Source organism: Cutaneotrichosporon cavernicola (assembly GCF_030864355.1).
Source record: "Cutaneotrichosporon cavernicola HIS019 DNA, chromosome: 6".
Lineage (NCBI taxonomy): Eukaryota > Fungi > Basidiomycota > Tremellomycetes > Trichosporonales > Trichosporonaceae > Cutaneotrichosporon > Cutaneotrichosporon cavernicola.
Genome location: NC_083398.1, coordinates 555,622 through 581,757, shown reverse-complemented (window position 1 = coordinate 581,757; position 26,136 = coordinate 555,622). Strand labels below are relative to the sequence as shown.

The 26,136-nt window shown below is 58.5% G+C and overlaps 10 protein-coding genes across 10 annotated transcripts; 6 read left to right on the top strand and 4 right to left on the bottom strand.

The window, feature by feature from the left end:
* Positions 1 to 226: 226 nt before the first annotated feature.
* On the bottom strand, positions 227 to 1,174 carry TIF11 (uncharacterized protein; the record flags this gene model as incomplete). The annotated part of the gene is made up of 6 exons (XM_060602665.1): positions 227 to 291; positions 326 to 482; positions 847 to 950; positions 985 to 1,063; positions 1,120 to 1,131; positions 1,166 to 1,174. The coding sequence occupies 6 exons, from the start codon at positions 1,172 to 1,174 to the stop codon at positions 227 to 229; spliced, it is 426 nt and encodes a 141-aa protein (XP_060459037.1).
* A 411-nt stretch (positions 1,175 to 1,585) lies between these two features.
* CcaverHIS019_0602300 (uncharacterized protein) lies at positions 1,586 to 3,274 on the top strand (the record flags this gene model as incomplete). Its single annotated transcript, XM_060602664.1, has 4 exons — positions 1,586 to 2,402; positions 2,436 to 2,484; positions 2,631 to 3,003; positions 3,155 to 3,274. 4 exons carry the CDS (start codon positions 1,586 to 1,588, stop codon positions 3,272 to 3,274), a joined length of 1,359 nt encoding a protein of 452 aa, XP_060459036.1.
* A 799-nt stretch (positions 3,275 to 4,073) lies between these two features.
* On the top strand, positions 4,074 to 8,338 carry CcaverHIS019_0602290 (uncharacterized protein; the record flags this gene model as incomplete). The annotated part of the gene is made up of 3 exons (XM_060602663.1): positions 4,074 to 4,096; positions 4,135 to 7,527; positions 7,564 to 8,338. The coding sequence occupies 3 exons, from the start codon at positions 4,074 to 4,076 to the stop codon at positions 8,336 to 8,338; spliced, it is 4,191 nt and encodes a 1,396-aa protein (XP_060459035.1).
* Positions 8,339 to 9,682: 1,344 nt separating this feature from the next.
* On the top strand, positions 9,683 to 11,184 carry CcaverHIS019_0602280 (uncharacterized protein; the record flags this gene model as incomplete). The annotated part of the gene is made up of 7 exons (XM_060602662.1): positions 9,683 to 9,826; positions 9,864 to 9,942; positions 10,038 to 10,147; positions 10,323 to 10,665; positions 10,697 to 10,841; positions 10,876 to 11,018; positions 11,153 to 11,184. 7 exons carry the CDS (start codon positions 9,683 to 9,685, stop codon positions 11,182 to 11,184), a joined length of 996 nt encoding a protein of 331 aa, XP_060459034.1.
* Positions 11,185 to 13,138: 1,954 nt separating this feature from the next.
* Positions 13,139 to 15,243, top strand: CcaverHIS019_0602270 (uncharacterized protein; the record flags this gene model as incomplete). The annotated part of the gene is made up of 3 exons (XM_060602661.1): positions 13,139 to 13,273; positions 13,318 to 13,486; positions 13,523 to 15,243. The coding sequence occupies 3 exons, from the start codon at positions 13,139 to 13,141 to the stop codon at positions 15,241 to 15,243; spliced, it is 2,025 nt and encodes a 674-aa protein (XP_060459033.1).
* A 389-nt stretch (positions 15,244 to 15,632) lies between these two features.
* Positions 15,633 to 16,712, bottom strand: CcaverHIS019_0602260 (uncharacterized protein; the record flags this gene model as incomplete). The annotated part of the gene is made up of 3 exons (XM_060602660.1): positions 15,633 to 16,017; positions 16,055 to 16,481; positions 16,514 to 16,712. The coding sequence occupies 3 exons, from the start codon at positions 16,710 to 16,712 to the stop codon at positions 15,633 to 15,635; spliced, it is 1,011 nt and encodes a 336-aa protein (XP_060459032.1).
* Positions 16,713 to 17,127: 415 nt separating this feature from the next.
* CcaverHIS019_0602250 (uncharacterized protein) lies at positions 17,128 to 19,486 on the bottom strand (the record flags this gene model as incomplete). Its single annotated transcript, XM_060602659.1, has 6 exons — positions 17,128 to 17,964; positions 17,999 to 19,020; positions 19,067 to 19,094; positions 19,175 to 19,281; positions 19,314 to 19,388; positions 19,420 to 19,486. 6 exons carry the CDS (start codon positions 19,484 to 19,486, stop codon positions 17,128 to 17,130), a joined length of 2,136 nt encoding a protein of 711 aa, XP_060459031.1.
* Positions 19,487 to 20,185: 699 nt separating this feature from the next.
* Positions 20,186 to 22,672, top strand: PPT1 (uncharacterized protein; the record flags this gene model as incomplete). The annotated part of the gene is made up of 9 exons (XM_060602658.1): positions 20,186 to 20,327; positions 20,422 to 20,861; positions 20,977 to 21,295; positions 21,328 to 21,408; positions 21,644 to 21,757; positions 21,792 to 21,881; positions 21,916 to 22,127; positions 22,162 to 22,386; positions 22,553 to 22,672. The coding sequence occupies 9 exons, from the start codon at positions 20,186 to 20,188 to the stop codon at positions 22,670 to 22,672; spliced, it is 1,743 nt and encodes a 580-aa protein (XP_060459030.1).
* Positions 22,673 to 23,494: 822 nt separating this feature from the next.
* On the top strand, positions 23,495 to 24,541 carry CcaverHIS019_0602230 (uncharacterized protein; the record flags this gene model as incomplete). Its single annotated transcript, XM_060602657.1, has 3 exons — positions 23,495 to 23,802; positions 23,853 to 24,073; positions 24,114 to 24,541. The coding sequence occupies 3 exons, from the start codon at positions 23,495 to 23,497 to the stop codon at positions 24,539 to 24,541; spliced, it is 957 nt and encodes a 318-aa protein (XP_060459029.1).
* A 163-nt stretch (positions 24,542 to 24,704) lies between these two features.
* On the bottom strand, positions 24,705 to 25,590 carry CcaverHIS019_0602220 (uncharacterized protein; the record flags this gene model as incomplete). Its single annotated transcript, XM_060602656.1, has 4 exons — positions 24,705 to 24,785; positions 24,816 to 24,957; positions 24,997 to 25,419; positions 25,493 to 25,590. 4 exons carry the CDS (start codon positions 25,588 to 25,590, stop codon positions 24,705 to 24,707), a joined length of 744 nt encoding a protein of 247 aa, XP_060459028.1.
* Positions 25,591 to 26,136: the final 546 nt, after the last annotated feature.

Genomic DNA, 26,136 nt, shown 5'->3' with positions numbered 1-26,136 from the left:
GCCTCTTCCGCCTGACTCCGCTCACGGTTCGCTGAAGCAGCAAGCAATTCAAGGACGAGTATCGCGCGCGTCGCTCACGCGGCCACAAAGCTGCTACATTCAGGTTCCCTGAAGTGCAGCTGCCGATTCAACTAGTCGGATGTTGCAGCTGGCCCATCCCCTCGCCTGTCCCCCAGTAGCTGGCCCGAGTGACGCGCAACACGGACCAATGCATCGCCTCTACAATCTAGAGGTCGTCGATCTCGGCCTCCTCGAACTCGATGCCGCCCTCGTCGTCCGAAGCACCACCCTCTGCCAGTCAGCTCTTGTCGCCAGTTCAACGCACCCTCGGCACCCTCCGTGATCTGGAAGTCCGACTTGAGCTCGCCGTACGTCTTGAGGTTACGTGCCTCGTCGGGCGTGTAGCGATGGATAACGTCGGCCTTGTCGTCCTGGAACTCGCGGAGCGAGAGGAGGATGATGTCACCGACCGTGATCCAGACCTGTGTGTTAGCACGAGCGAAGCAAGTAAGAGCGCGGAGTGGATAACGAGAAAGCATTGACAGAGCAAGTCAATCTTGGTATAGCCAAAGGAAGCAGACTCCGGCGGTCAAGGTTCTCGACGCCATTCACGACAGCTTGCTGACGTGGGACACCAGCTGAACTGGCCCAACCATCCACCAGCCACCAGCACGGTCTGGGAAAGTGTTTCAGAGCGCAAGTGATCCCAACACCGCGCCCCAACCACACACGGCCCATCGCCGCACGGCCTCTTGCCACCACGACACCGCCAACGTCAACGCCAACGTCAACGCCAACGCCAACCCCCCTCTCTTGCATAATACCACCTAGGCAACCGCCACCCACCTTCTTGCGCATCTGGCCACGGATCTGGCCCAGACGAGTCTCGCCGTCCTGGCACTTTGCCTCCAATCGCCCGTTACCGAGCATCTTGACAACCTGGGCGTACTCTGGCCGTCAGTGGCTTCTAGCGGATGAACGCACCCTGTCCGTCCTCCTTGAAGATGAGCTCGCGCTTATCGCCGTCGGCGTCGTTCTTTCCCCTCCTGCGGTTCTTGCCACCCTGTTGTCAGATTCCTCCCTTTCTCCCTCCCTTCCAGTCTCCCATCTTCAGCGCACCTTTCCCTTAGCCTGTTGTCAGCTCTATGCACGTGCGTTAGCTAACCTTCGGCATTTTGATCTAGTTGGTGTAGTTGGTGTTGACGAGATTCGAGTCTCGGTACTCTCGCGATGTTGCGTACTGCGTCAGAACAAAGCTCAGCTCAGATTTGGACGAAAAAGTCCAGGCACGCAAACCTTACTCCCGCCTTTCCTCCTGGCTGACATACCTCCACTTTCTTGGCAATAGGCGCGCAGGAGGGGTCACGTGCGGGAATGGAGCGGGGGCGTGAGCGGAGGGACGCGCCGAGCCATTGCGCACCACAGCTGATAGCTGCTAGCTGCTTACAGTACATTCAACAAGTTGAATAGCAGCAACCACCTTGATCACCTGTCAGCCTCACCATCAACAACACTCCATCCCCACCGTCATCGCCATCGCCATCGCCCTCGCCAACGCCCTCGCCAACGCCAACTCGGGGCCAACATGCCCCACCCACCAGATCGTGACCCACGCTACGACCGCCACCTCGCCCCAACGCTCGCGGACGTACCACTCAACCCGCGCCGGCGGCTGCGGGACGGTACGGCCAGTGCGAGCGTTTCGTCACGCTCTTCATCACGGAGTGCGCGGGGGACGAAGCGGACGCGCTCGGTGCTATCCGATAGCGAGGCGGATGTGACTACCAACGCGGAGGCTAGTCGCCGCCTTCCTGTCCTGCATCCCCGCCTTCCCCGCCCAGATGATGTGGAGGGCTCCGACGCTGGCCCATCTCAGCCTCTGGATGTGGAAGACGAACGCAGATCAAGATCAAGATCACGTAGCGCTCAGCAGATGTCCTCCCCAGGGGCCGAGGAAGGTCCCGCTGCACCAGAACAACCCGAGCCGGAAGATGGCGGCACCGTCAGCAGTGATGACGAGCCCCTCAGACGGTCACGCTTTCCCAGCCTCTTGGGCGCAGAAGGTACCACACATGGTTCCAGTGACCCACACCCTAACAACACGATCGAGTCTGACCTCACCGAGAACTCGGGCTCGGGCTCGAACTCGAACCGCTCGCCTTCACCGACCTCCACATCGACGTCATCTGGCCCTCGATACACGACGCGAGAAAAGGGAAAGGGACGCGCGATTCCCCGCGGCCTCATCGATGTGAGCGACAGCGACGACGATGACATGGTCGACGAGAGTATCCAATTCATCGAGAGCCGGGCGGCACCGCCGATCGATATCACGGACGACTATGACGAGCAGGAGCCGCCTGAGGCGGCTATCGATGAGGAGAGCGCCATCTCCGCGTTCAGTGAGTTGACTTGGGGACGTTAACTGACAGCAGCATGTCCCATTTGCTTTATGGCACCGACGGCCCCTGCCCTCACACCATGGTGAGTTTCCCATCAGCGCCAATTGTGCCTCGAGAAGTCACATCTGCGACAGCAGGAGGCTGCGTCACACTCCCTACCTTGGTCGAGAAAGGTGGCGCGTGACTTGCAGCTCAGCTGTGAATCTTCGGCCATCTGCTGAAACCCAGCGGGCACGTCATGTGTTATGGATGCCTCCACCAATCCATGGTCGCCGCCATGGGACGCCTGCCAAACCCATACCCACGCTTTTCACCGCGGAGACGAGGAAGGAAACCGAAGCGCAGTCCTTTCGCCGATCTTGGTGCAGGCGGGCGGTACATTCCACCTGCCAAATGGACAGAAGAAACCATCAGAGAAGCCTGGAGCGCCTCGCAGGATGACCGCTATCGTCGCCAGCTCATCCGCGACGGCTTGTCAGCCGCGGACATCGAGGCGACTCTCAAGCTTGTGCGTGACGGGCGAGACGACAGCGTCAAACATCCGCTCGAGGGACTGTGGGACCTGGGCAACAATCGCTGGGTTATCGAAGGCGACTGTCCGGTGAGTACCGTTGATCCGAGTTTGGCTATCGTCCAAGTCCCATTGGCATTACATGGCCGAGATGGCCGAGGGATCAGGGACAGACTGACGGGGTATGATGTCGACCGACTTTTCGGCATGAAAACAATGAACTTGTGCTGACATGGTTCAGGTTTGCCGCAAACCGATCCCTGGAGGGCTTGGACCGCTCGAGTACAGGCTCGGCCATGTTGTACTGCTCGAGGCGAGGATTGCGCGAGCGGGTGAGCCTGAAATTTTGAGTCTGGTCTAGCCGCCATCACAGATTGAGCCGCCACTGAACGTACGACAGGTGTTGTATTTGCATTAGCATGCGTGTCGAGATCGGAGAAGAGTCACATGTTCATGTGTATGTGGATATCGCCGATCGCCGAGGTTTGGCGTGGTTCGGGACCGGGACACTCCGAGGCGGCAGTCACGAGTTGGTTTGATGCTGTGCTAACAGATGGTGTAGCACAGCATCTAACCGAGGCGGATGGAATCGCCCAGAAGATGGTGGCGACCTGTTTCAGTACGTCAGTAATATAGAGTGGCAAACCTCTGTCCATGCCGGCGGCATCCAATCCGACTTTTTCCGCCGATTTGGTTTTAAATTGTAATTTTCCACCTAAAGGCCGCGTGCCACGGGGGATTAGACTTCGGCCAAGGACGACTCATCACCCTCGCCTAGTCTCGGCATCCACCTCATCCACCGTACAACCAAAAACACCCGGTCCTACCAATAGATCTCCGTTTCCGCATCCTGCCTGACTCACACTTTGGCCTTCGTCGCTCCGTCTTCGCTCCTCCTTCACTCTCATTCCAAAAGCAACTACCCAACGACTACCTCTCCTCTTCCTCTCCTACCACAACATCCTCACTCCTCTCCAACTTCCTCCCTCAATCTCAACTATCGCATCACTCTCTGTCAAGTTGTCAATTGTCACTCTTTGCAGAAGTATTCCCACCCAACTTATTTAATTTTGGCCGTCGCCGACGACCATCCACCGAAATTCATCAACCACTCTAACTTCTTTATCCCAGCCTAAGGGCTGTGGCCCATCAAATCAAACATGCCTATGTTATCAAAGGCAGCGTGAGTACTCGGCACTCTTTACAGGCCTCTGACAGCAGTACGACGTTCCGGCCATTCTTGCGCTTCCAGACGCAGCACCAGCCGGAGCTCTTTTCCTCAAACCCTAACCTCCTCCACCACTTCAACAGCGGCCATGGCATCGTACAGGGCGCAGCTCAGACCGCCGCTGGATCCGGCGGCGCTGCTGGTGGCGCAGGCCGCGCATACGGTGGCGCTTCGGGAGGATACACAGGCCACGCACGGGCGTTTCTCACTCTTCCCGGAAGCAACGGCGACATTGCCGGTGTGAACACGAGCGCAGAGGAACGCGAGAAGCGAAAGGCCCGCCAGTCGGCAGGTATGGCGCTCAAGCGCGGCGCCAAGGTCCCCGAGCCCACCCTTCCCCGCACCGTCATGATGAAGGACCGCATGGCCCCGCGGGCCGGCGGCCATGCCGTCGCAATGGTCGAGATGAAGGAGGAGGACGCTGAGCGGGCATCCATCACGTACCCTGCGTGGGCTGCGCTGCCGTCCGACGCCTCCCCCGGAGGCGCCCTCTGGGCCCCCGGGTCCGCACCACGACGCATTGGCGCGCGCGCGTTCTCCACCTCCGTCCAGCGCATCGAGGATGACGAGATTCCTGTGCCCCTCATCTCGGCTACCGGGCCCCAGCACCTCGAGCAGCCCAACCGTGTTCTTCAGGACCTTGCAGGGCTCGACCTCGGCAGGCCCGGCCGCGTCTCGCAGAGGCGCCGCAACTCCACCGCAAGCGTCGTCCGCTCTGAGACCGAGGAAATTCCCGGCTACGTGGCGCCTGCAGAGGCCGAGGTGTCGCCTGACGCCAAGATCTATAACGCAATCTCGCAGCTGGGTCGGTCAGACCCCGAGTTGGTACACCGCATCATCGACTACTACCGCCAGCCGCGGAACTCCGCGTCGATCAAGGGTCAGCCTGATCTCGAGGAAAATTACCCCCTTCCGGCCGGATACACGGTGGCAACGTACAACGTGATCATCCGGTTCCTCTTGAGGCAGCGTGAGCGCGGTGCCAGCATTGCTCCCATCCTGGACATCTACAACGAGATGCTGGCTCGCGACGTTGTGCCCAATCTCCGCACGACGACGTTTGTCATTCATGCGCTGTGCGTGCGCGAGGAGGACGTGTCGGCGGCATCGCATCGGTGGCTCAACGAGATGGAGAGCCAAAAGCTTCGCCAGCAGGCTGGCGTCCCCGTGGCCACCGAGGCCGACAAGAATGCCGCCGAGGTGATCGATGGGTACCAGCACGAGCAGAACTTTGCCTCGGCGCTCAACCTGTACCGCGTTTCTTCGACGTTCTTCAAGAACAGCCGGGTGCCACGCAACGTGAATACGCTTGACGACCTGCTTGCGGCCGCAGCTTCCTCGATTGGTCTGCCCCACGCCCCAACTCCTGAGTCGATCGAGTTCCTGCTCAACGAGCTGGACAAGGTCGCCACGCAGCCCCTCGACGGCGTGGCAGCTGCGTTCCAACTGCTCGCGGCGAAGAAAGACCTGGACGCTATCAAGTCGCTATGGGAACGCGTTCTCGCGGGACGTCCCGACCTCTCCTCTAACTCCACATACGGCACGCCTGCTCTTGTGACGCAGATTGAGGCTGCCAAAGCCTTTGTCGCTGCCGGTGACAAGGCAAAGGCCCTTGAGATCGCCAACACGGATGGGCAGGGCCGGACCTTGATCAGCTACCGCGTCGTCTCGGCGTTGGCAGAGGCTGGCGACATTGACGAGGCTGTCAAGCTGCTGCGCGAGGTTGGAAATGAGAGCCAGAGGTCCGATAGCGCTACCATCGACGTGGCCGAGGCTCTCATCGCTGCCGGGCGCGTCAAGGAGGGCGTCGAGTATGCGGCGGAACTGCGGCGCGCAGCGCTGGTGTCTGGGAAGAAGGTTGACGCGCGTCGCATGCGCAACATGTACGCTCGCGTCCTTGCGGCGGCTATCAAGAATCCCGAGGATTCCGAACTCATGAAGTCCATTGCTGACGCGGCGGCAAACTGCGCCCCGTGGCCCCCAATCGAGTTGGTGGCCCGGCACATCCAGCTGCTTGTCGACACGCGTCGTTACGCCGACATCAACCCGCTGCTTCTTGTCGGCGGGCCGCTCAACGAGCAGAAGGCTCGGACACTTGACTTCGATCGCACCCTGTTGCGCGAGGCGTACGCGGACGTCGTCGCCTCCGAGGCGTCGATCCCGGTCGTGCTCCAGGCGATCCGTGGCTTTGCTCGTCTCGGCGAGCCCCTCGCGGACGCCAACGACTCGATCCCACTCCCGATCACCGTTGTCGACAAGTACGTCAAGTCACGTGCCGGCGTGCAGAACGTCGGCGAACTGGGCATCCAGCTCGATGGCTGGTACCGTCTCCTCCAGGCATTCGAAGCTATTCCGACCTCACACATCGACGCGGGTGCAGCCGACGCTGCGCTGGGGACCTTCATGGCTGACCTCGCGGAGGCACAGAAGTCGGGGGGTCTGAAACTGCCCAACACCATGTTCACCACAACCTCGATTCAGCAGCTCGTCGACATCCTTATGGCCCGCCTCGGCGTTGAACACGCTTCCGAGCTCGTTACCAACGCGTTTGGCGAGCGCGCGACGCACCTCCTACCCACACCAGAGCACACTCCTGCGGCTTCAGAGTCTGAGTTTACGTTGCCTCCGACGCCCGACTCTGCGCAATCGCCGCCTGGTATGTTGCAGCCTGTCTCCAAGCACACACTGCACATTAGCTCCAAGCTCGACGGGCTCATTGACCGCCTGCATGTGGCCATGCCTCCCGTTACGCCTGTGCAGGTGTACGAGACGCTCCGCGAGAGCATCTCGCGCGACAACACGGTACCCGCGCCGGACGTCATCGGCCGCCTTATCGCTCAGCTCGCGCGTGCTGGTGAAGAGGCCAAGGCTCGCGAGCTCTACCAGCTCGCCCAGGTCGTGCTTGCGTCCTGCCTCCCCGACCCGCAGCAGCAGGCTGCGGGCTGGCGCGCAGTCGAGGACAGCATGATCGCCGCGTGCTGCTTCCTCGGCCAGCTTGAGCAGGCGGGCATGCACCGCGCCCGCATCATCGAGGCTGGCATGGCTCCTTCGGCGGACGCTTACGCGACGATGATTGCGTCGTCGCGCGACTCTACCGACGACGCGCTCGTCGCCCGCGAACTCTTTGATGAGAGCCAGTCGCTCGGTGTGGTGCCCCACCTGTACCTCTTCAACACCATCATCTCGAAGCTCTCCAAAGCCCGCAAGGCTGAGATGGCACTCGACCTCTTCCAGCACATGAAGGCCGCAGGCATCCGCCCCTCGTCTGTCACCTACGGCGCTGTCATCAACGCGTGCTGCCGTGTTGGCGACGCCGAGAGCGCTGAGATGCTCTTCGATGAGATGGTCAAGCAGCCCAACTTTAAGCCTCGTGTCCCGCCCTTCAAGTGAGTTGGGAGTTGCGTTCGTAAACTGACAGCCAGCACTATGATGCAGTTCCACCTCCAGACCCGTCCTTCGCGCGCCCGGGTCCTGCACTACTACGACTCGATGCGTTCTGCCGGCGTCCGCCCCTCGGCCCACACGTACAAACTTCTCCTCGACGCGTACGGCACTCTCCCGCCAATCGACCTGACCGCCATGAACCGCGTGTTCGCCGACCTCAACGCGGACCGCAAGGTCCCCGTGCAGGGCACGCACTGGGCGTCCATTATCATGGCGTATGGTGTGCACGGCGGCGACGTTCCCAAGGCTGTCTCGATGTTCGACTCGATCGGCTCGCACCCCTCGGCGAACGGCGCCGTTCCCGAGCCTGTGGTCTGGGAGGCGATTCTGAACGTCCTCGGCCAGAAGGGCACGCTTGAGGAGCTCGAGGCCATGCGTACGCGCATGGTCACGAGCCGTATCCGCCCGACCGCGTACGTCTGCAACGTCCTGATCTCGGGCTACGCAAAGCACGGTCAGATCGATCGCGCGCGCGACGTTTTCGAGTCCATGGCCGACTCGGTAACGGGAGTCGCGGCACCCAACAACCACCCCGCCCTCCTCACGAGCAGCGGACACGTCAAGCCCGCAAGCACCACGCAGCACACGGACAAGGTGTACCGCGAGCCGTCGACTTATGAGGCCATGGTCCGCGCTGAGCTGCTGGCCGGCGAGCGTGGGCGCGCCGAGGCTGTGCTCGCACGCATGGAGGAGCGGCGGTATCCCGTCGCGGTGTGGATGAAGGCCCGCGCGATCATGGACGAGCAGATCTAGGTCGCGTAGAGAGCACGGCAGGAGAGCAAGGGAAAGCAGTGTAGGACAACCCCGGGGTCGGACAGGGGTATAATCGCATGTTAGCATAGCAACCACTCACCACTCATCTTGTATTTCTATGGATATAGCACTGTCACGATGTGCAGCGGTGAGGGTTGGCAGAGGCAGGTGTTGTGAAGGTGTATAATCACGTGAGCAGCAGCGAAGTACTGGCGAGGAAGGTCAAGTTGACGGCGTAGAATCGCTGTCGTCAAGTGCATCTTGACCAAACCCTAGTCGGCGACCATTCACCAACCTCAATCTTAGACTAGGGCATTGAGAACGATACTCACTCTCAACCCCTCATCATCTTAGGCAGATGTTCGATGGGCGTGAGAGCGTCGGTTCGGGAGTCAGGCATGAGGACATTGGGTTGATCAGACAATGTGTGCGACGGGCAACTCGACCTTCCCGGACCGGATGGCCGGTGATCTAAGCGCCTGAAGGCGCGAGGGCGGAATGAGAGGTAGAAGTGGTCGGAAGTTGGACGGCAGAGGATTGCAGGAGATGCAATCCAAGAGAGGCGCAAGGCAAGGGGCCCCGAGATTAGAGGAATGCGACCTGGGAAGGAATGACAGATGTCATTGGCGTAAGCCATAGATGGGTACAGGAGGGCGGGCGAGCATGAGGACGAGCATGAGGCTATGAAGTGGGCCGAAGTACGGGTGGAACAGAAGGTCATCGGCGTCGGCCTGATGAGGCCGACTTGTTCGGCGTGGGAACGTTTGGGTGAGTGAGGAGGGCAAGTACGGTGACTTGACGGCCTGGACAGCTGTGAGAAATAGGTAGTCCCATGGCGGAAGCTGGGCGGGCCGGCGCGATATGTGGGCGATGCTGATTACTGACAGCTGACACCGAGTTGAGCCAGCGAGATCTAGGGGGCACACGCAGTTCAAGACTGCAAGTGATTAGATGACGGGAGTGGGCAGTGAGTAAGCAAGCTGTTTGGGAGGAAGCGTCGGCAAGTCGCTCTCGGGAGCGGCGCGAAGCAAGAGATTGAGATGCGAGGGCGCGAGAGTGAGTGAGTTAGTGAGTGAGTGAGTGGGGAGGTGGGGAGCGGACTACTGTAGCGAGGAGGGCGTAGAGGTGGGGATTAGGGATGCGCAGTGAAGATCGTCGCACCACAGTTCTCACCATCCCTCGCCTCCTACTCATACTCGTCGTCTCTTTCTCATTCTTATCCTCATCCTCTTTCTCCTTCTTTCTCTCACACAATCTAGTCATCATCAGTCCATATTACCACCCTACTGCGTCAACCACCTCCCTCCACCACATCTTTCACACACCCCAAGCCACACACCAACCATGCCTGTCCTTCTCCAGCAGTCCCCCTCCCCCTCCCCCGCAGTCGGCGTCTTACCCTTCAGCGTCCCAATCACCATCGCCCTCAATGGATGTAGTCCTCGCGCTAACAGGAACGGGACGCTGAATGACACTGTTGCCGGCACGGTGAGTTGTCCATTGGCCACACACATTCTGACAGTAGCCGTGGCGCCGGCTTATTCGATTCAAGGCAGCTGATGGGCGCGAGCTCTTCGGTGAGCCCGTAGACGATACTTTGGATGGTAAGCGGCATCACTCGGCTTCACGGGCTGCTTTCGCTCCCCGGAACCCTCCCTCCCTCTCTCTCCCTTTCCCTTACTCGCCCAGCTAATACTAGTCGGCCTGGCACTCGCCAAGGGTCTCCCTGTGACCGCACATGTAATCCGCGCCGTGTCGGCGTGGGATCCATCCGCTGCACGGACCGGCGAGAAGACGTCTGTAGAACAGGTAAGTTTTTTGAACGATCAGTTTTTTGAACGATCAGCCTCAGTAGCTGACAGTTCCCCTGTCGTCGGGCCTGGACTTGTTGCGCCCGTCCATGGCCACCGCATCGACCTCCTCCTTTGGCATCTAACCACGCCCATATTGCGGCCCACCCTTCCTTCCTCGTCTACCGTTCCAGCTTCTCTCGCCCATTTCACCTGCTGAATGTGGCACGATCCGGGCAACCGGGCTCAACTACACGGATCACGCGCGTGAGCTGAACATGCCCATTCCCACAGTACCCGAACTCTTTTTCAAGCCCGGGCAGTGCATCGCCAACCCTGGCGAGTCGATCCCCGTTCCGCTGTGCGCCCAGCACAACGAACTCGACTACGAGGTCGAGCTGGCGATCATCATCGGCCGCCCGTGCCGGAACGTGAATGCCGCCGAAGCGACGCAGTACGTGCTCGGTTGGACGTGTGCGAACGACCTCACGGCGCGCGAGCTGCAGAAGCAGGCGTCACAGTGGGGCTTTTCGAAAGGTGAGTGCACATTAGCGCTAGGCTCACACAGGTTTTGACAAGTTTTGCCCTCTTGGACCAGTGATCGTATCGGCCGCGGCGCTACCTGACCCGCGCGAGGCCACCCTCCAGACGCGCGTGAATGGGAAGCTCGTCCAGTCTGGGAGCGCCGCCAACATGATCTGGCACGTGTCTGAGTGAGTTGCCAGGAGCTTGCGTAGCTCATGCCAGAATTGTCGCATACCTGTCGCAGGGGACGACGCTGTCGCCGGGCACGGTCATCATCACAGGCACGCCTCCTGGGATCGGCGCCAGCTGCGGATTGTGGCTGCGGCATGGCGACGAGGTGCGGTGTACAATCTCGAATGGTATCGGTGAGTCGCTCCGGGTAGGAGATCTCGAACGTGGAATTGCGGAATAGGTTGAACACGTTCCAAGATGGTGCTGCCGAGTATAGAATGTGGAGTCGGGGCCGACGTGTGCCATCACCGAACGTGACTGAAACCAGGCACGCTTGTCAACACTATCGCGTACGACTAACCAGTTAGACACCAATGTTCCTATGTTCCTGGGATCAGACATGGTCAGAAACACGTGATCGGCGACAGCGAGGCCTCGAGGCCAAAAGTAGAACGTCCCAAAGTAGAACGTACAGTACATAGCATGTGCTTTGATTAGAGTCTGTCATTGGTCTTGATGCTTACTGCACATCTAGATAACTTTTGTGTCAAGGGATAGGTTAGTTCAGTCTCGGTCAACTCGCATGGCTTTGTCTGTGAGCCATGGGTCATGGGTCATGTCAGTGTAGGGTTGCGGTATGTGGGTTGTGAGATGACTGCTATGGCGCAGTAGTCGTAGTATTGTCGGTTGTCATCGGTTGTGTCTCGTTGTGTCATCGTTGTTGTTGAGGGATTGTCGTAATCGTACTCGTAATCGTAATTGTTACCGGAGTATTGACCGACAATGTGTGGGAATATGTTGTAATGGCTAAACATGTTGAGCTTGCAAGCGGACGGTAACGTCAAGCCTCTGCTCGTCTCGGTCATGACCCCCCGTCGTCTGATTGTTTCGACGCAAGGTCAACTAGGCCCGGCCTTGTGCCTTGAGAGCGAGAGAGAGAGACAAGGGCCGGCGGCTTACCTTTGGAACATGCAACATACTCACCCCACTTTGACATGGCCTCACATGGCCACATGGATCTGACAGGATAAACCCTTGTCTAATTTCCCTTTGAACGCGTTTACAGGCGATCAAACACCCGTGGAGAACCCTTGACGGTAAAGCGGTGAATTTGTTTAAACGGCGCGATCTGCGGACAATTTGTTGCATGTTCTAATGACTCGTTTGTACGGTCGGCACAAGTCGCGCCAGTGAAAGGGTGCCGGAGATGCCAGGGATGGAAAATTCTAGCCTGACCCCAGCAAGTGGGGGAGGCCCTGACGTCAGTAGTAAAGAAGAAGTTGTACAGTGGCACGGTAGGAGCGGCCTTGCGGCACAGGTACACACGTCCAGGGTCTGAAAGGCACCCAATTACGGCAGTGGAGTGGACCATTCCAACTATAATCCCACAAATAGATTATTGCTTAACTTTGTTTAGTATTTTGATACGGCCGCCGAAGGAGTGACAAGAGAGAGAAGGTGAGGACGCGTCTGCCCCCGAACCCATACATACAAGCCCAAGCCCTCAAACTGCCCACGCGGTAATTACAAGGCCACAGCCGCATAAACGTGCGTCGGAATCAATCAACTAGGATTGATCGTCACTCCACTCCACACCACACCACACCACTCCACAGACGTCTCAAGATGTTTAGTGGAACGAGTGACAAGTCAACCATTGTACCACTATGACATTCCATGGCTCGTGTGACCATTGTCGCGTGACTTGTTTGACAGTTCCTGTTATCGAGTCTTGGCATCTTAATCCATCCCAGAAAGAGTAGCCAAGGCTTGAACACTGTGCCATGTTGGATGTAATGGGAGTTGGAAGAGGCTTGGCACGTTGAAACTCCTGATCATGTTGATTCAGGCACGACAAACGTTTGACTTGATCAACCAATGAAATTAAAATTCACCCCTAGTTTGGGCGGTCGAAATCATTCTCCTTGCCTCATTCTCCGCTTCTGGCGCCACCTGCCTTGTCCACACCGATTCACCAGATACAGACAGTGACATGGTCAGGCATACAACCCTCACTCGGTCGGGTCAAGCGGTCGGGGCAATCCTCCTACCTGACTTTGGCTGGAGTCAAGCCGGGGACTGACGGCTCGCTCAAGACTTGAAAAAGCTCACGACAGAGCCCAAGATTATGTCTTCCTCATCCTCATCTACTCTAGCTCTTTTGCTTTTGGCCTCTAGCCCTCTCGCTCTGCTCTAGCGATCCCTCGGCAGTTACCAAACGGTACCTAGCCTTCATCCTCCCCTCCTCCCCACCTCCCCTCCCTCCCTCCTACCCCTCCCTCCCTCCTACCTTCCTCTCTCTACGCCACCAACCATGTCCTTCCCCCCCGACCTCGACGACAGCCAGCAGCTGCCATCCGGCAAGAAGGAGATTGATTTCCACACCGAGCACCCCCTGTTCCAGGACCTGTGTCCGGATGACTCGTACACCCCCGAAGGCGTGTATTGGGTGAGTCGCTCCGTCCGTGCTCGGGCCTGTCAACTAACCACCAGGCTGACCTGCCTTGGAAGGAGAGGCAAACTTGGGTCAATGAGCAGAGCAATGCCGAGACTAAGCGCGAGCTCAAGGTCGTTTGGGACATGTTCAAGAAGGACCCCTTGTCGCCGCTCAACGCCTACTGCAGCCGCTACGTGATTACTGGCTTTGGCATGTTCACCGAGGGTGAGTTGATTTTTCGCTTTGTCGCGCTGACCCCAGGCTATACCATCTTTTCCATCGGCAACCTCATGTCTCTGTACACGGCGGTGTGGCCCGAGTGCTGGGGCACCCACGAGGTGTGCGACAAGAACTGGATTGCTGCCGTGTCGTACATCCAGATCATCGGTATTATCTGTGGGCAAATCGGCGTTGGTATCGAAGGTGACTGGATCGGCCGCCGTGTCGGTCTCGTCCAGGACGCCCTCGTCATGGTTCTCGGCCTGGTCATGCTCACCGCGTCGTGGGGCACAACCCTCAACGGTTGGGTCATTTGCTACGCGTGGTCGCAGTTTGTCTACACTCTCGGTGTCGGTGGCGAGTACCCTATGACCTCGACTTCTGCTCTCGAGCACGCCGCGCCCTCGGGAACGGCCCAGCGTGACGACAAGCTTCACCGTGGGCGCAATGTCGTTCTCGCCTTCCTCATGCAGGGTTGGGGCCAGCTCGTCAACCAGGGCGTCCTCATCATTCTCCTGCTCATCTTCCACGGCGGCTCGACTCCCCCTTACTCGAAGAAGACGGGTCAGTGGGTCTTCCGCGTCTCGTTCGCCTTCATGATCCCCTTCACCCTTTGGCTCGCCTACTGGCGTTACTACAAGAAGCAGTACTCTGAGCACGCCCTCCGCAAGAGCAAGAAGGATGCGCACGTCAACCAGTCGGGCTACGACATGGCCTCGCTCAAGCTCGTCGTCTCGCACTTTGGTGGCCGTCTTGTCGGTACATGCCTCGGCTGGCTCTTTGCCGACTTCCTCTTCTACGGTGCCAAGCTCTTCCAGTCGACTTTTATCAAGGTCATTACGCCCAACTCCACGGGCGTCATGACTGGCTGGCTCTGGAACCTCCTCAACGTCGGTGTCTCCATGTTCGGCTACTACCTCGCCGCGTTCCTTGTCGACCACAAGTTCTACGGCCGCAAGAGGATGCAGACCATTGGTTTCCTCCTCTTAGGTATCCTTTACCTCCTCCCCGCCATCTGGTTCCACCAGCTCCAGAGCATGGAGCACATCAAGGGTTTCCAGACCATCTACTTCCTCGCATCCTTCTTCACCCAGTTCGGTCCCAACTGCACCACTTTCCTCCTCGCTGCCGAGGTCTTCCCCGTCTCGGTCCGTGCCACTGCCCACGGTCTCTCCGCTGCCTCGGGCAAGGTTGGCGCCCTTCTCCCCGCCATCATTTACAACTACATTGACAACCGTACCAAGTTCTGGGCCGTCTGCTGGTTTGGGTTCGCCGGCTGGATCACCACTCAGATGTTCATTCCCGACGTCACTGGCCTCGACCTTCGCGAGCAGGACCGCTACTGGGCCTTTGTGCGTGAGGGCCGTGCCAAGGACTACCACGGCATTGCAGTCCACCCTCGCCACCTGAGCATGTGGGAGCGTGTTGTTCTCAAGCGCCACCGCGCCTACGACCCCGAGCTTGACCGCCAAAGCCGCGTCAAGGAGCTCCGCGTCATGTGGGAGGCCCGCAACCAGATCAAGGAGGAGGGTGGCCGCATTGACATTGAGGACCACGAGGATGACGAGCTCTCGTCCACTGCCCACTCGTTCTTTGAGCGCGAGCTCCGTACGCTCGAGAAGCCGCGTGACTGCTCGCTCTCGCACACGCCTTCGCGCAACCCCAGCCGCCTCAGCCGCCGCCTCTCGCTCACCGGCCTTTCGCATACCCCGCAACAACACGACACGCGCGACGTCCACGACGCGCCCAATGAGAAGCAATAGTTTTAGATAGATGATATAATAGGCTACACGACGAGGCTGGCCATGCATGTGTATTGATTACTACGCTGGTGGGGTGTGGACCCATGGGGTGGGAGTGTGCCACATTGCTCATGTGGCATGGACAGCGCTGTAGAGGTACTCTCAGATTGTGGAATGGCAGCCGTGTTCATAGACTCGCCTGAAGAGGACTAGGACCGGTCATTTGACCGAGGTTTGGAGATATCTCCACCATACTGACCTCTCACCGTGTCACAGCGCGGTTCAGAATCCAACATGGAGAGTGCGCCCCCAAAGCCTGATACCAACCAGCATCAGAGTACGAATGTAGTCAGTATGAATATACCGTTAACATATCATGTCTTGGTCTCACTACATCACCTCTACAACGACTACGGAAACTTGGTCTCGTCAGGATGAGCATTGCGCCAATCCAACGCCCGCACAATAGTGTATAAAGTCGTAAGAATCGGCACTGGCACTCCGAGCCTCTGTCCCTCTCGCATCGGTGTCCCGAGGATAACTTCGACCTCGGTCGGTCTGCCCGCCTCATTATCCATCATCATCGAGCTGGGCAGTCCGGGACCTTGCGCCTCCTTGATCTGGCGCATAAGGTCGTCGGCCGTGTCAAGCGGTACGTCGAGGCCCTTTGCGCGCGCGACTGCCACCACTTCGTTCATCAGGGTTTTGGAGAAGTCCTCAGCCCCGGGCGAAGACGCAAAGATCTGGTTTGTCCGGAGACGAGTCACCGTCGTGAGAGCATTCCATGCGCAATTCCTTGTGGTAAGTTGAATCCAAATAAATGCGAACTCACCAAATGACTTTAACCCACCGCGCACTCTGGATATCATTGACGATGACCGAATCCGAATTGGCCTTTGCGAGAATCTCGCTCAACCGCTTAACCTTTTCGTCTTCTACCGCCTTGTCAATTCCCGGAGTGTAATCCACACCCATTGTCAAACTCTCTCTCGAGAATTGAGATACGGTGGGATTCAGAGAGGGTTCAACTTTTCCGCCCGTCCACACCACAGCGGAAATGATGGTATTCGCGGGAAAGGCTTTGTGGAGCGGAACCTCGTTGCCGACCCCGTTTTGGAGGAGGACAATCGCCGTGTCTTGGCTGATAGCGGGGGCGATCGTCTCTTCAAGTGACGGGATGGCGGAGAGGAGAGCCTTGTTGGCACACAGAACGTAGTCGAACGGTCCGGAGGTGGCGGCGTCGGCTGGGGACTTGTAGACTGTTGTCAGCGCATGGGATGGGATGACTGACCTCCCGCGAAAGTATGATGACTCTCTCCGTGTTTCTCGCTCTTCAGGAGTAGACCTTTTTCTTTCACGGCCTCGTAGTTGCTCCTCGCAACGACCGAGACTTCACAGACACCAGAACGGGCGAGCGTGGCCGCGTAGATGCCGCCGATGCCACCGAGGCCGAAGAGAAGGGCGCGGGGCTTCGTGTTCGTGTTCGTCATTGTGGCGAGGTTGCGAGTAGGGAGAGAGTGGGCGAGGTGTCCAGATGCAGGGGAGAGGGAGGAGAGGGAAGACAAAAGAGAACAAGGCCGGAAGGTGCGCAGCATCGCTGATGGGAGTGGGAGTGGGCGAAGATATATGGTTAACGGTAGACAAGCGGTAGACGGTATCTCACGGCCTCAGCCAGTTTCGGGCCGGATAACCGGCGCTTGGTTTGGTCCCGGTCGCCGGTTGAGCTGGGCCGCGTCAAGCGCAGCAAGCTCACTGCTCACTTCGAGAACAAGTATCAACCCGGTACTGCTAATCTGCAGAGGTCCGAACGTCGACTGACAAAATCAATCATTTGCAGCCACACGATGACAAGGGTCACTCGCCTCCCTTCATGCTATACACTCGCTCTAGATATGCAGGCCCTACTCAGTCTGACTTGTCTTTGTATCGCCCCATGTTGGAGCTGTTCCGCCGGCTCCCACGGCTCGAGTTGAGCGATACGCGCGTGAGCAGCTTGCCCTCCTCGGCATCGCTGTCGTCGCTATCATCCCCCATCGCGAACACGACATTGTCGTCGTTCGTGTGCGGTGCGTACCCGCCAGATCCCCCAGAATGAGGTGCGGCGACGCGGTACCCAGGCTCACCAGAGCCACGCGCGCTGTCGCGGTCGGCGTCGTCGGCGTCGAAGAGGCGCTCGCGTTCGTGCTCGTCCCCACTGTGTCGCTCGCCGTGGACGTGCTCTCGTCCATCGTGAGCCAGGAGACCCGGCAGGCGCAAGCCATCGTCGCGCCCACTGAGACCGCCTAACGCAGCCCCAGCATCCACAGCATCCGGGTCGTGCGGTTCAAGCTCGTAGTCGGCCGCGTCGTCCTCGTCCTGCGCCAGCTCTTGAGACATGGCGAAGAGCACGTTGTTCTCAGTCGGGCGCCAGAGCCATGCAATCGCCGCGAATGCCACGAGATAGATCAACGAGAGCGATGCGTCGAGCAGCACCCAGCGCCAGCGCCAGTTGCGCGGCGCGTAGTCCTCGTCGAGGCGGTTTGAGAGGGAGATGGACGAAAGTACGAAGAACGCTGCGACCGCAATCACCGCAGTGATAAGGATGCGGTACAGGCTCTGGAACATGGCGAGCTTGAAGTTCTGCTTGCGTTGCTGGAGGTGCAGAATCGTGCCGTTCAAGCTGACAATGATCCACATGAGGAAGGCCGTGAGGGTGAAGCTGAGGGGGAAGATCATAAGGAGAACGATGATGATGTTGGCCGACTAGAGTCAGTTCGGAAGAGAATGGTCAACTCACGTCCAGCTCGACCTTGACGGTACCGACGGCGTATGCGACACCAAAGACAAAATGAAACGCAGTGAGGAGCCACACACGCGTCATAACCGCCCCGAGGGACGGCGTGACGACGCTAAGGCCCATCGCGACGATGAGCAGGAGGAAGAAGGAAAGCGAGTTGCGCGCAGCGTTGAGGATCGAGATGACGATGAGGAACGCGATCGAGCCCGCGCCGCCTCCGTGCTTGTTCACGTACCGGTAGTACGTGAAGAGCGCAATCATCTCGATGACAAGGAACACGATCGTGCCAGAGATGTAGTACTGCATCGGTAGCAGCTCCTGGTAGTGCTTGGCGCAGAGGATGCCCCACCCAACCGCAAGCAGCAAGTAGATGACTGCGAGGACGCCGTAGAACGCAATCTTCGGGTATTCAACCGCAGGGAGCTCGCCGTCGAACTGGTTCCGGAACGTGATCACACCCTGGTACTCGGCGGCGATGTTCTTGCGTACGTCGAGCGCGCGTTCCTTGGTCACGAGCGTCACCGGGATGACCGCGACGCAGTAGTAGCCTGTCTTGGGTACGTCCATGCGGATTGGCTTCGAGTAGACGGGGACGTCGGAGCCGACTTCGATGCCGTCTCCAGCCGTTGGAGGGATCGCAGTGGTCCCACCCTGGCCGTGTGAGCTGCCTTCCGGGGTGCCCTGCACCGGCGTGTCAACCGCCGAGCCGGACTCGCCCTGCACCGGTTTGCCGACAGCAGAACCACTGCCCCCCGTTGTTGGCCGGCCGGGGTACGGCTCAGGCTCAGCGACGTCATCGATCTCCTCGTCCTGTCGGCGCGTGTTCTTGCTCTCTCCCTTTCCAGCCTCAGCCTCAATGGCGGCGGGAGGCGGGGCAGCCCCACCTGTCCCTCCGACCGCCGCTGCCTCTGGGTCAAATCGTAGCGCGGAAGTGTAGATCGACGTGTCCTTCAGCTCCTTGCCCTCGGGCAGGGTGGTGAGGAACGTGCCCAGCTGCGCGGTGGTACATAGTCCCGAACGCACTGGTGTCAGTAACAACAACGCCAACGTTGTTGGGGAAGATCTCACCTGTCGTCGTTGTGCAGATATATACTTTCTGGACGTCAGCTACTGTGTGCCAGCAAGGCAAGCAGCCGCGGTTCAATCAATTGAATGTTGCAGCTGTGCGGAACTCACCGAGTGCCATGTCCCGTCGTCCGGCGGCTGGCGGCCGATGTACTCGGCGTCCGCGTACTCGTACATCACAAGCGCGACCTGCCCAACCGCGTGTTGCTCAAATTCGACTGTGGTCAGCCGCGCAGATGAGGAGCCTCACGTTCGACGTATGCTTTGTCGCCTCCGAACATGCCTGAGCACACCTCGCGGAACGTGTCCGTGTCCTTGATTGCGACTGTTGTCAGCTCTGAATGAATTGGCCGTACCTCGATATGCCATGGCTGATAGCGAGGCGGCGAGGCCCGCGATCGCGGCGAGCGTGCCGAACCGCATGGTCGGCTATGAGGTTGGTCAGGCGCGATGGCAGGGAAGGTTGACGGTGCAGAGAGGGTTGTTTGTACGGGGCGGAAGCGGACAGAGGGAGACGGTGCGTTGGTGGGACCAGTGGGCTTTCGGAGTTGATGTGGAGAGTGACGAGGAAGGAGTTGACTGACGATCGTGGACGTTCCGAGTTGTAGGGGGTGAAATGGGCGGAAGGGCCAACGCGTGACGCAACATTAGCCCCCGCCGCAGTGCCGCAGATTCCACGTGGGTGGACCACAAAATGACCTTCGTCACTTCCTTCGAAAAGAATCGAACTGGTTTTGGGGCGTCAAATATTGTGCGCCAACAGAGGACGAGAGGACGGGGGATCAGAAGACGTGGGGAGTCACCGTCACATCACACATGCATATGGAGGATCATGTTGGATGTATACATCTTGCAAGGCCAGTTCTTGTCCGAGTCGGAATGAGTATCTGGGGTTGGGCTCAGCCCAGTGGCTGGTGGAATGAGTATCTCGGGTTGGGCCTCGCCCAGTGGCTAGTGGGGCGGTAGATCGGCACGCGTTTTCTAGTCTCAATTGTCAACTTGCCACCCACTTGGAAACTGAAATCAAAGCATTAGCAGTCGAGATTTCAGCAACATCTCTCGTTTTCCATCAAACAAAACTCATCTCTCCTCCTCCTCATCCGTCCTTGCCTCACATACACCATGTCAGGCAACGGCCTCTATGATGCCGCAGCAGCCGTCGCCGCGTTCAGCCCGTCGGCGTCGACTGCGCCGTCTTCGGCCGACGACATCACACCGTTCCCTTCTCCCATGCTCACCCCCCAATCCATGGCTGGCCTGTCGCGTGAGTCACTCCTCCACTCTTCGCCCACTTCCATGTTCTTCCTTCCTCAATACTCTTCCAGATCTGGTGACTGGGAATGTAACGCTTACCCCAGTGTCTTCGGACGGCGAGTGGGAGCACGAGGTCGACGAGCTGCGTGAGGTCACCGACGAAGACCGGGCTGCCGCGCTCGAGCTCAAGGCTCAGGCGAACAAGGCGTACGGGGCCAAAGACTTTGCGCGCTCAATCGAGCTGTACACCCAGGCCATCAAGCTCAACCCCCACGACCCCGTCTTTTGGAACAACCGCGCCATGTCCAAGGCCAAGATGGAGGAGCACGGTGCAGCCATTTCCGACGCCACCAAGGCCATCGAGCTCAAGCCCGACTACGCAAAGGCGTACTACCGCCGCGGTGTGAGCTCGCTCGCTGTCGTTCGCCCCAAGGACGCCGTGCCGGACTTTAAGAAGGCGCTCGAGATCGAACCCACGAACCGCGTCGTGCGCGAGCAGCTCAACGCGACTGTCAAGCTCATCAGGAGAATAGAGTTCGAGAAGGTGCGTGATGCTCACGCCGCTCGGTGCGAGCGGCGCGGGTGGCAATCGGCGCGCTCGGGCTGGACCCCGGATCGCCGCACAGCGTCCTCCATTTCTGCACAGACCCTAACCCTAGGCTATCTCCGTCGGCGAGACCGAGACTGCATCGCAGAGGTGTCTGACTGCCATCTCCCACGGCGCATGTGGGCTGGACCGCGCCAAGGAAGAAGCGGACGGCATACCTCTCCCGATCATTCCCGATGACCCCACTGGGCGCTACACCCCGACCAAGGAGTTTGTCGAAGCGATGATCGAAACGTTCAAGAATGGCGGCAAGATGCCCAAGCGTGTCGTTTGGGAGATCGTCCTCGGTGTCAAGGCCATTCTCGACCGCGAGTTGAGCCTAGTGGAGGTGACCGTACCAGAAGGTGTTTCGTGCGACATCGTCGGCGACAGTGAGTGGAGCGAGGGATATTGCTGACTCCAGCCCACGGCCAGTTCTACGACGTGTACAACCTTCTCAGCATCATCACCCCGCCATCGGAGAACCACATGATTGTCTTCAATGGTGAGTGGGTTTTGTGCCGGTTGCGCTTCGTGGACCAACGCCGGTCATTTATGGCCGTGTGACGGGGGAGCAGGCGTTGTAAGCGACAGCGCTTGGCCCAGAAGCTGCTCGGCATATTGTTGGAGGATGGTTTGCGGCCTGCCGCAGGCCCGCCCCACCAGGCGCTGCGCCCCTGCACTGCTATTGCACGGCAGGAGCACGATGATACCGAGGACTAGACCCGAACTGACACCAGGCGACTTTGTTGACCGCGGCTCGTGGTCGATCGAGGTCGTCCTCACCTTGTTCGCCTACAAGTGGCTTTACCCCGACCGCGTGTTCCTCAACCGTGGCAACCACGAGACCAACGGTAAGTGCTCTCTAGACCTGCTTTCTGACAGCAGACATGAACAAGGTTTACGGCTTCGAGGGCGAGTGCAAGGCCAAGCACGGCGAGATGACCTACCAGCTGTTTGCGGACGTCTTCACTGCGCGTGAGTTAGTCAAACCTTTCTCGACTCACCCCAGTCCCCCTCGCGACGTTGTTGAGCGCCGGCTTGCCGCCGTCGAGCCTCAAGTCGGAGGGCTCCAAGCCTGCGATCCTTGGCCCTCAGGGCAATAAGCGCTACTTTGTCGTGCACGGCGGCCCTCCCGTCAGCAAGGACGGCGTGCTGCTGGAGGAGATTGCTGCGATCGACCGCTACGGGCGCCAGCCAGGCCAGGAGGGTCTGATGTGCGAGGTGAGCCACGTGGCCGGATCCGTGCTCACTCTAGCTCCTCTGGACCGATCCCCAGGATATGCCTGGCCGCGGTCCGTCAAAGCGTGGTGTTGGCCTCGGTTTTGGTCCCGACGTGACGAGGAGGTGGTGCGAACTGAACAAGGTTACTGCCGTCATCCGGTCGCACGAGGTTCGACAGGACGGTTACGCGATCGAGCACGATGGGCTGTGCATCACGACGTTCTCGTGCCCCAACTACTGCGACTCGACTGGCAACCAGGTGAGTTTGTTTGAGGGCGAATGGCCCGCCAATTTGAGCGGAGCCATTTTCGGTGGGAACGAAGATCTGGTCTGGCCAGGGGGGCTGTGTGATAACGCAGGTGGACGATGCCGCTCCATTCCGCATCTCCATGTTTGACTCTGAGCGAGTCATGCGCTGACTAAAGGCGGCGTACGTGCACATGGAGGCCGACGGGCAGCTGTCGTACCACCAGTTTGCAGCTGTGCCTCACCCCGACATTCGGCCGATGGCATACAGCTCTGGCTTCAACATGATGGGGCTGTGATAGGAATCATCATATGCATCAGCGCCGTTATTCCGGCACGGTGGTCACTGACCGCGGACACGGGCATGGATGTCCGGGCACGCACGGGTATTTATCGACGATGACGACGATAGGAAGCTTGTTGGCCAAGAGAGCTGACACTGAGAGGTTGTAGAGGTGCGGGTGCCGTCGGTTCCCGTTTGTGACTTTGTGACGCGATTCCAGCGGTATGCTTAATTGTCGACACATTTGGTGAAACACGGAATGTTCTTGGTCGGAAGACGTTCGTCTCCACCATGAGTCACAGCATTCTCGGACCCGACGCGTCCGCAGCCGCTCCCCAACTTCCTCTACATGCTTCTCGAGCCAGCATGCTTCTCGAGCCAGCTTGTTGTCCTGGGCTCTCTTGAACGTTCCAATCGAGTTGTCTTGAAAGCAGAGCCCGTCCGCAGCCCTTCTCGGCAACATATCAGCGGGGCCCGGCCCTGACAGACCTCACAGTATGCCACCGAAATTTTCAACCCGAGACCGAGGGGTTCCGGCGTCGAAGGCTGTGCGTCCGTCCATCGCGACCATTGTCGTCGCAATCGCGCTCGGAGCCGCTCAGCAGTTGGTGGGAATGAGCGTAGATCGCCGAGGCCCGATAGGCAGCTACAACCTGCATGTGAATTGAATCGCCACTGGCAACTAGGCGAGACGACCGTTTCAAGGCCATCAGGGACAGAGGTCTGGCGTCATCGCACCTTTTGGTTGACGTTAAAAGACCGACAGCATGTTTTGATGTTTTTGCAACCCTCTCTATCTCTAGCCTTGCCTCTTCTTGTTGTTCATCAACCATCAACAATGCTCGACACTGTCATCCACCTGGCGCGCCAGGTCGATCCGACCCAGACCCAGCCCCAAGCCCGACCTACAGCCCTGACCGAATCACCGTACGGCTACATTCCCGCCCTGCCCAATGTCATCGCGTACCTCGTCATCTTCTCCATTCTTACCGGGATTCACTTGGGCCTCGGCATCAAGTACAAGTACTATTCGGCGTTGGTCACCGTTGTCATTGGCGGCCTGCTCGAGATCATTGGATGGTCTGGACGTCTGTGGTCAAACCAGAACCCCTTGAATTGGAACCCATTCATCATGCAGATCTGCACGTAAGTCGGTTTCTTGGATCGTTTACGCTTGCTGCTCAAGCTAACCCAAGCCTGATCCTGGGCCCAGTCTTCTTCAGCGCTTGGGACTACACCCTTCTGGGACACTGTATCAAAGTCCTTGGACGAGAGTACTCCCTCATTGGACCGAACTGGTACCTCATCATTTTCATCATTGCCGACATTATTTCTCTGGTCCTTCAAGCTGTTGGAGGAGGTGGGGCGGCGGTCCAAGCCCAAAGATTCGAAGACACGACGTCGAACACACGCATCAGTGAGTCCAGCCCAGTTACTCTCTAACCCAGTGTTGGCAGGTATCCTCTTCCAGCTGGCGACGACGACCATCTTTTTGGTCATGGCGGCCGATTTCATGTATCGCGTTGCGGCGCGCAAGCCGTATTCGGAGGCGACGAGGAACAAGTTTAACTTGAACTTGAGGTTCCGCCGCAAGGCCCCGTCTGCGCCCCAATCCCCAAACCCTGACGCGGAGAAGACGAGCCAAGTTGATCCCAAGTGGATTCGCAAGTCGCAGTACCTCCTCCTTGGCGTGGCTTGGGCTTCAGTCATGATCTACATCCGTGGCATTTACCGCTCTATCGAACTCGCGCAGGGATGGACTGGGTACCTGATGACCCACGAAGTATACTTCATCTGGCTGGACGGGTTCATGATGACCCTCTGTATGGCTGGGTTGGCTGTTGCGCACCCCGGCTTCCTGCTTCCCGCTAGCGGGTGGAGCTAGGCCTAGCCCGTATTGGCGAGAGGGCAGTATATAATAGTAGATCTAGACGCCACTGTATCATAGCTCCTGACGATGCGCCGATAGAGATGGGGCCAGACCCGGAGACAAGTACGTGAAGCTATTTAATTAATTAAAACGAGCATAGCATACAGAACAAGCACTCTTATGGGCTAGGGCGGTGCTTAGAGAACGGCCAGGGAACGCCAATAGAACCAACAGGACCCTCCTCGGAAAAACCATGTTCCTGTCTCAGAACCTTCCAATACAAACTCACCTTCCACCGAGCAGAACAATCGCGGAAAGCACGCTCCGCCTTCTCCAAGTCGGCCTCAACATGGGTCTTATTGGGGACGCTGTCCAAGTCGGCCTCAACATGGGTCTTACTGGGGACGTTGGTCTCGTACTTCCATTGTAGCCTGGGTTAGCAGGTCCCACAAAATCTCACCTCAGCATACGCGTCTGTGAGAGCACATTCTGCCCACTGGGGAAAGAGGGCGCAGACCTCGTCCTTGGCCAACGGAGGAGCCCAGTATGGCCCGCCCCACCCCCTTTCGCCGGTATGATCCTCAAATCGGCACTGGATACACATGACGACAAGTTCCTCGTCGCGGAGATGGGTGGCGATAATAACGGATAGGAGGACATGGATTGACCCGTCTCGAAGGCGGTCTTCTACGCCCTTGGTGAGGCGGCGGATGGCTGGTACGAGGCCCATTTCGCGAACCATTCGCGCGAGGAGGGCGGCAGAGCGGAGGGAATCAAAGGTGTTTCTCGGGAACTCGGGAAACTTGTAGTGCTTTAATAGGTCTAGGGCGGCGCGCAGGGCGTGTGAGGGGTAGGGAACGTGGGTGACCCAGCCCTGTGGGTTGAATATCGGGCTGGAGTTAGTTGGGGATGAGTTATGGCTGGAGGAGAGAGGAGAGGAGGGAAGGTTCAAAAGTGAGGGCTTACCTCCACAGCATGAGCTCTTCGAGGGGAACAAAGAACTGTACGTCGTCCGAGGATAGGAGACAGTGGCTGTGAGGGTTGTTCCACTCATCGTCGAACATGGTGGATGTAAGAATGAAGACATGGGTGAGAGGTAATTGAATGGGTGAGTGTGATGGCATCCCACTTGTAATTACCTCTCGCACCACCGGCATACCGGCGTGAAACATGCTCACATCACCAGATGTGGGTGACAATGCCTTGCCTCGCGCCTCGATATGCGGCTCCAAGTATTAAGCGTATGGTCACAACGATATCCAACCACTTTTTTAAGCTGTGGGATATGGGATGCAAAGGAAAATGATAGCCAGAATGGGATGCGTTGACGAAAGTCTCGCAATGTAGAGATGGACACTATCAGTCCTGACAGCTGTGATTGCCCCATCACTCGCAACTATTACGGTGATGGGAATGTGTTCACTTGACTCCCCCTTGCTACTCTCGCCACAGTTAGGGCGGTGATCAACAAGAGGCCAGGCTGGGAGATGTGGAGACGGGGAGCGCCCGTACCAACACAATCAAGCATATCGGATCAAGGGTCTTAACAACACACCAGGGAGGACACGACTCCTGGCATCGTCCAAAATCGTTCAGCTATGGACCTAGGT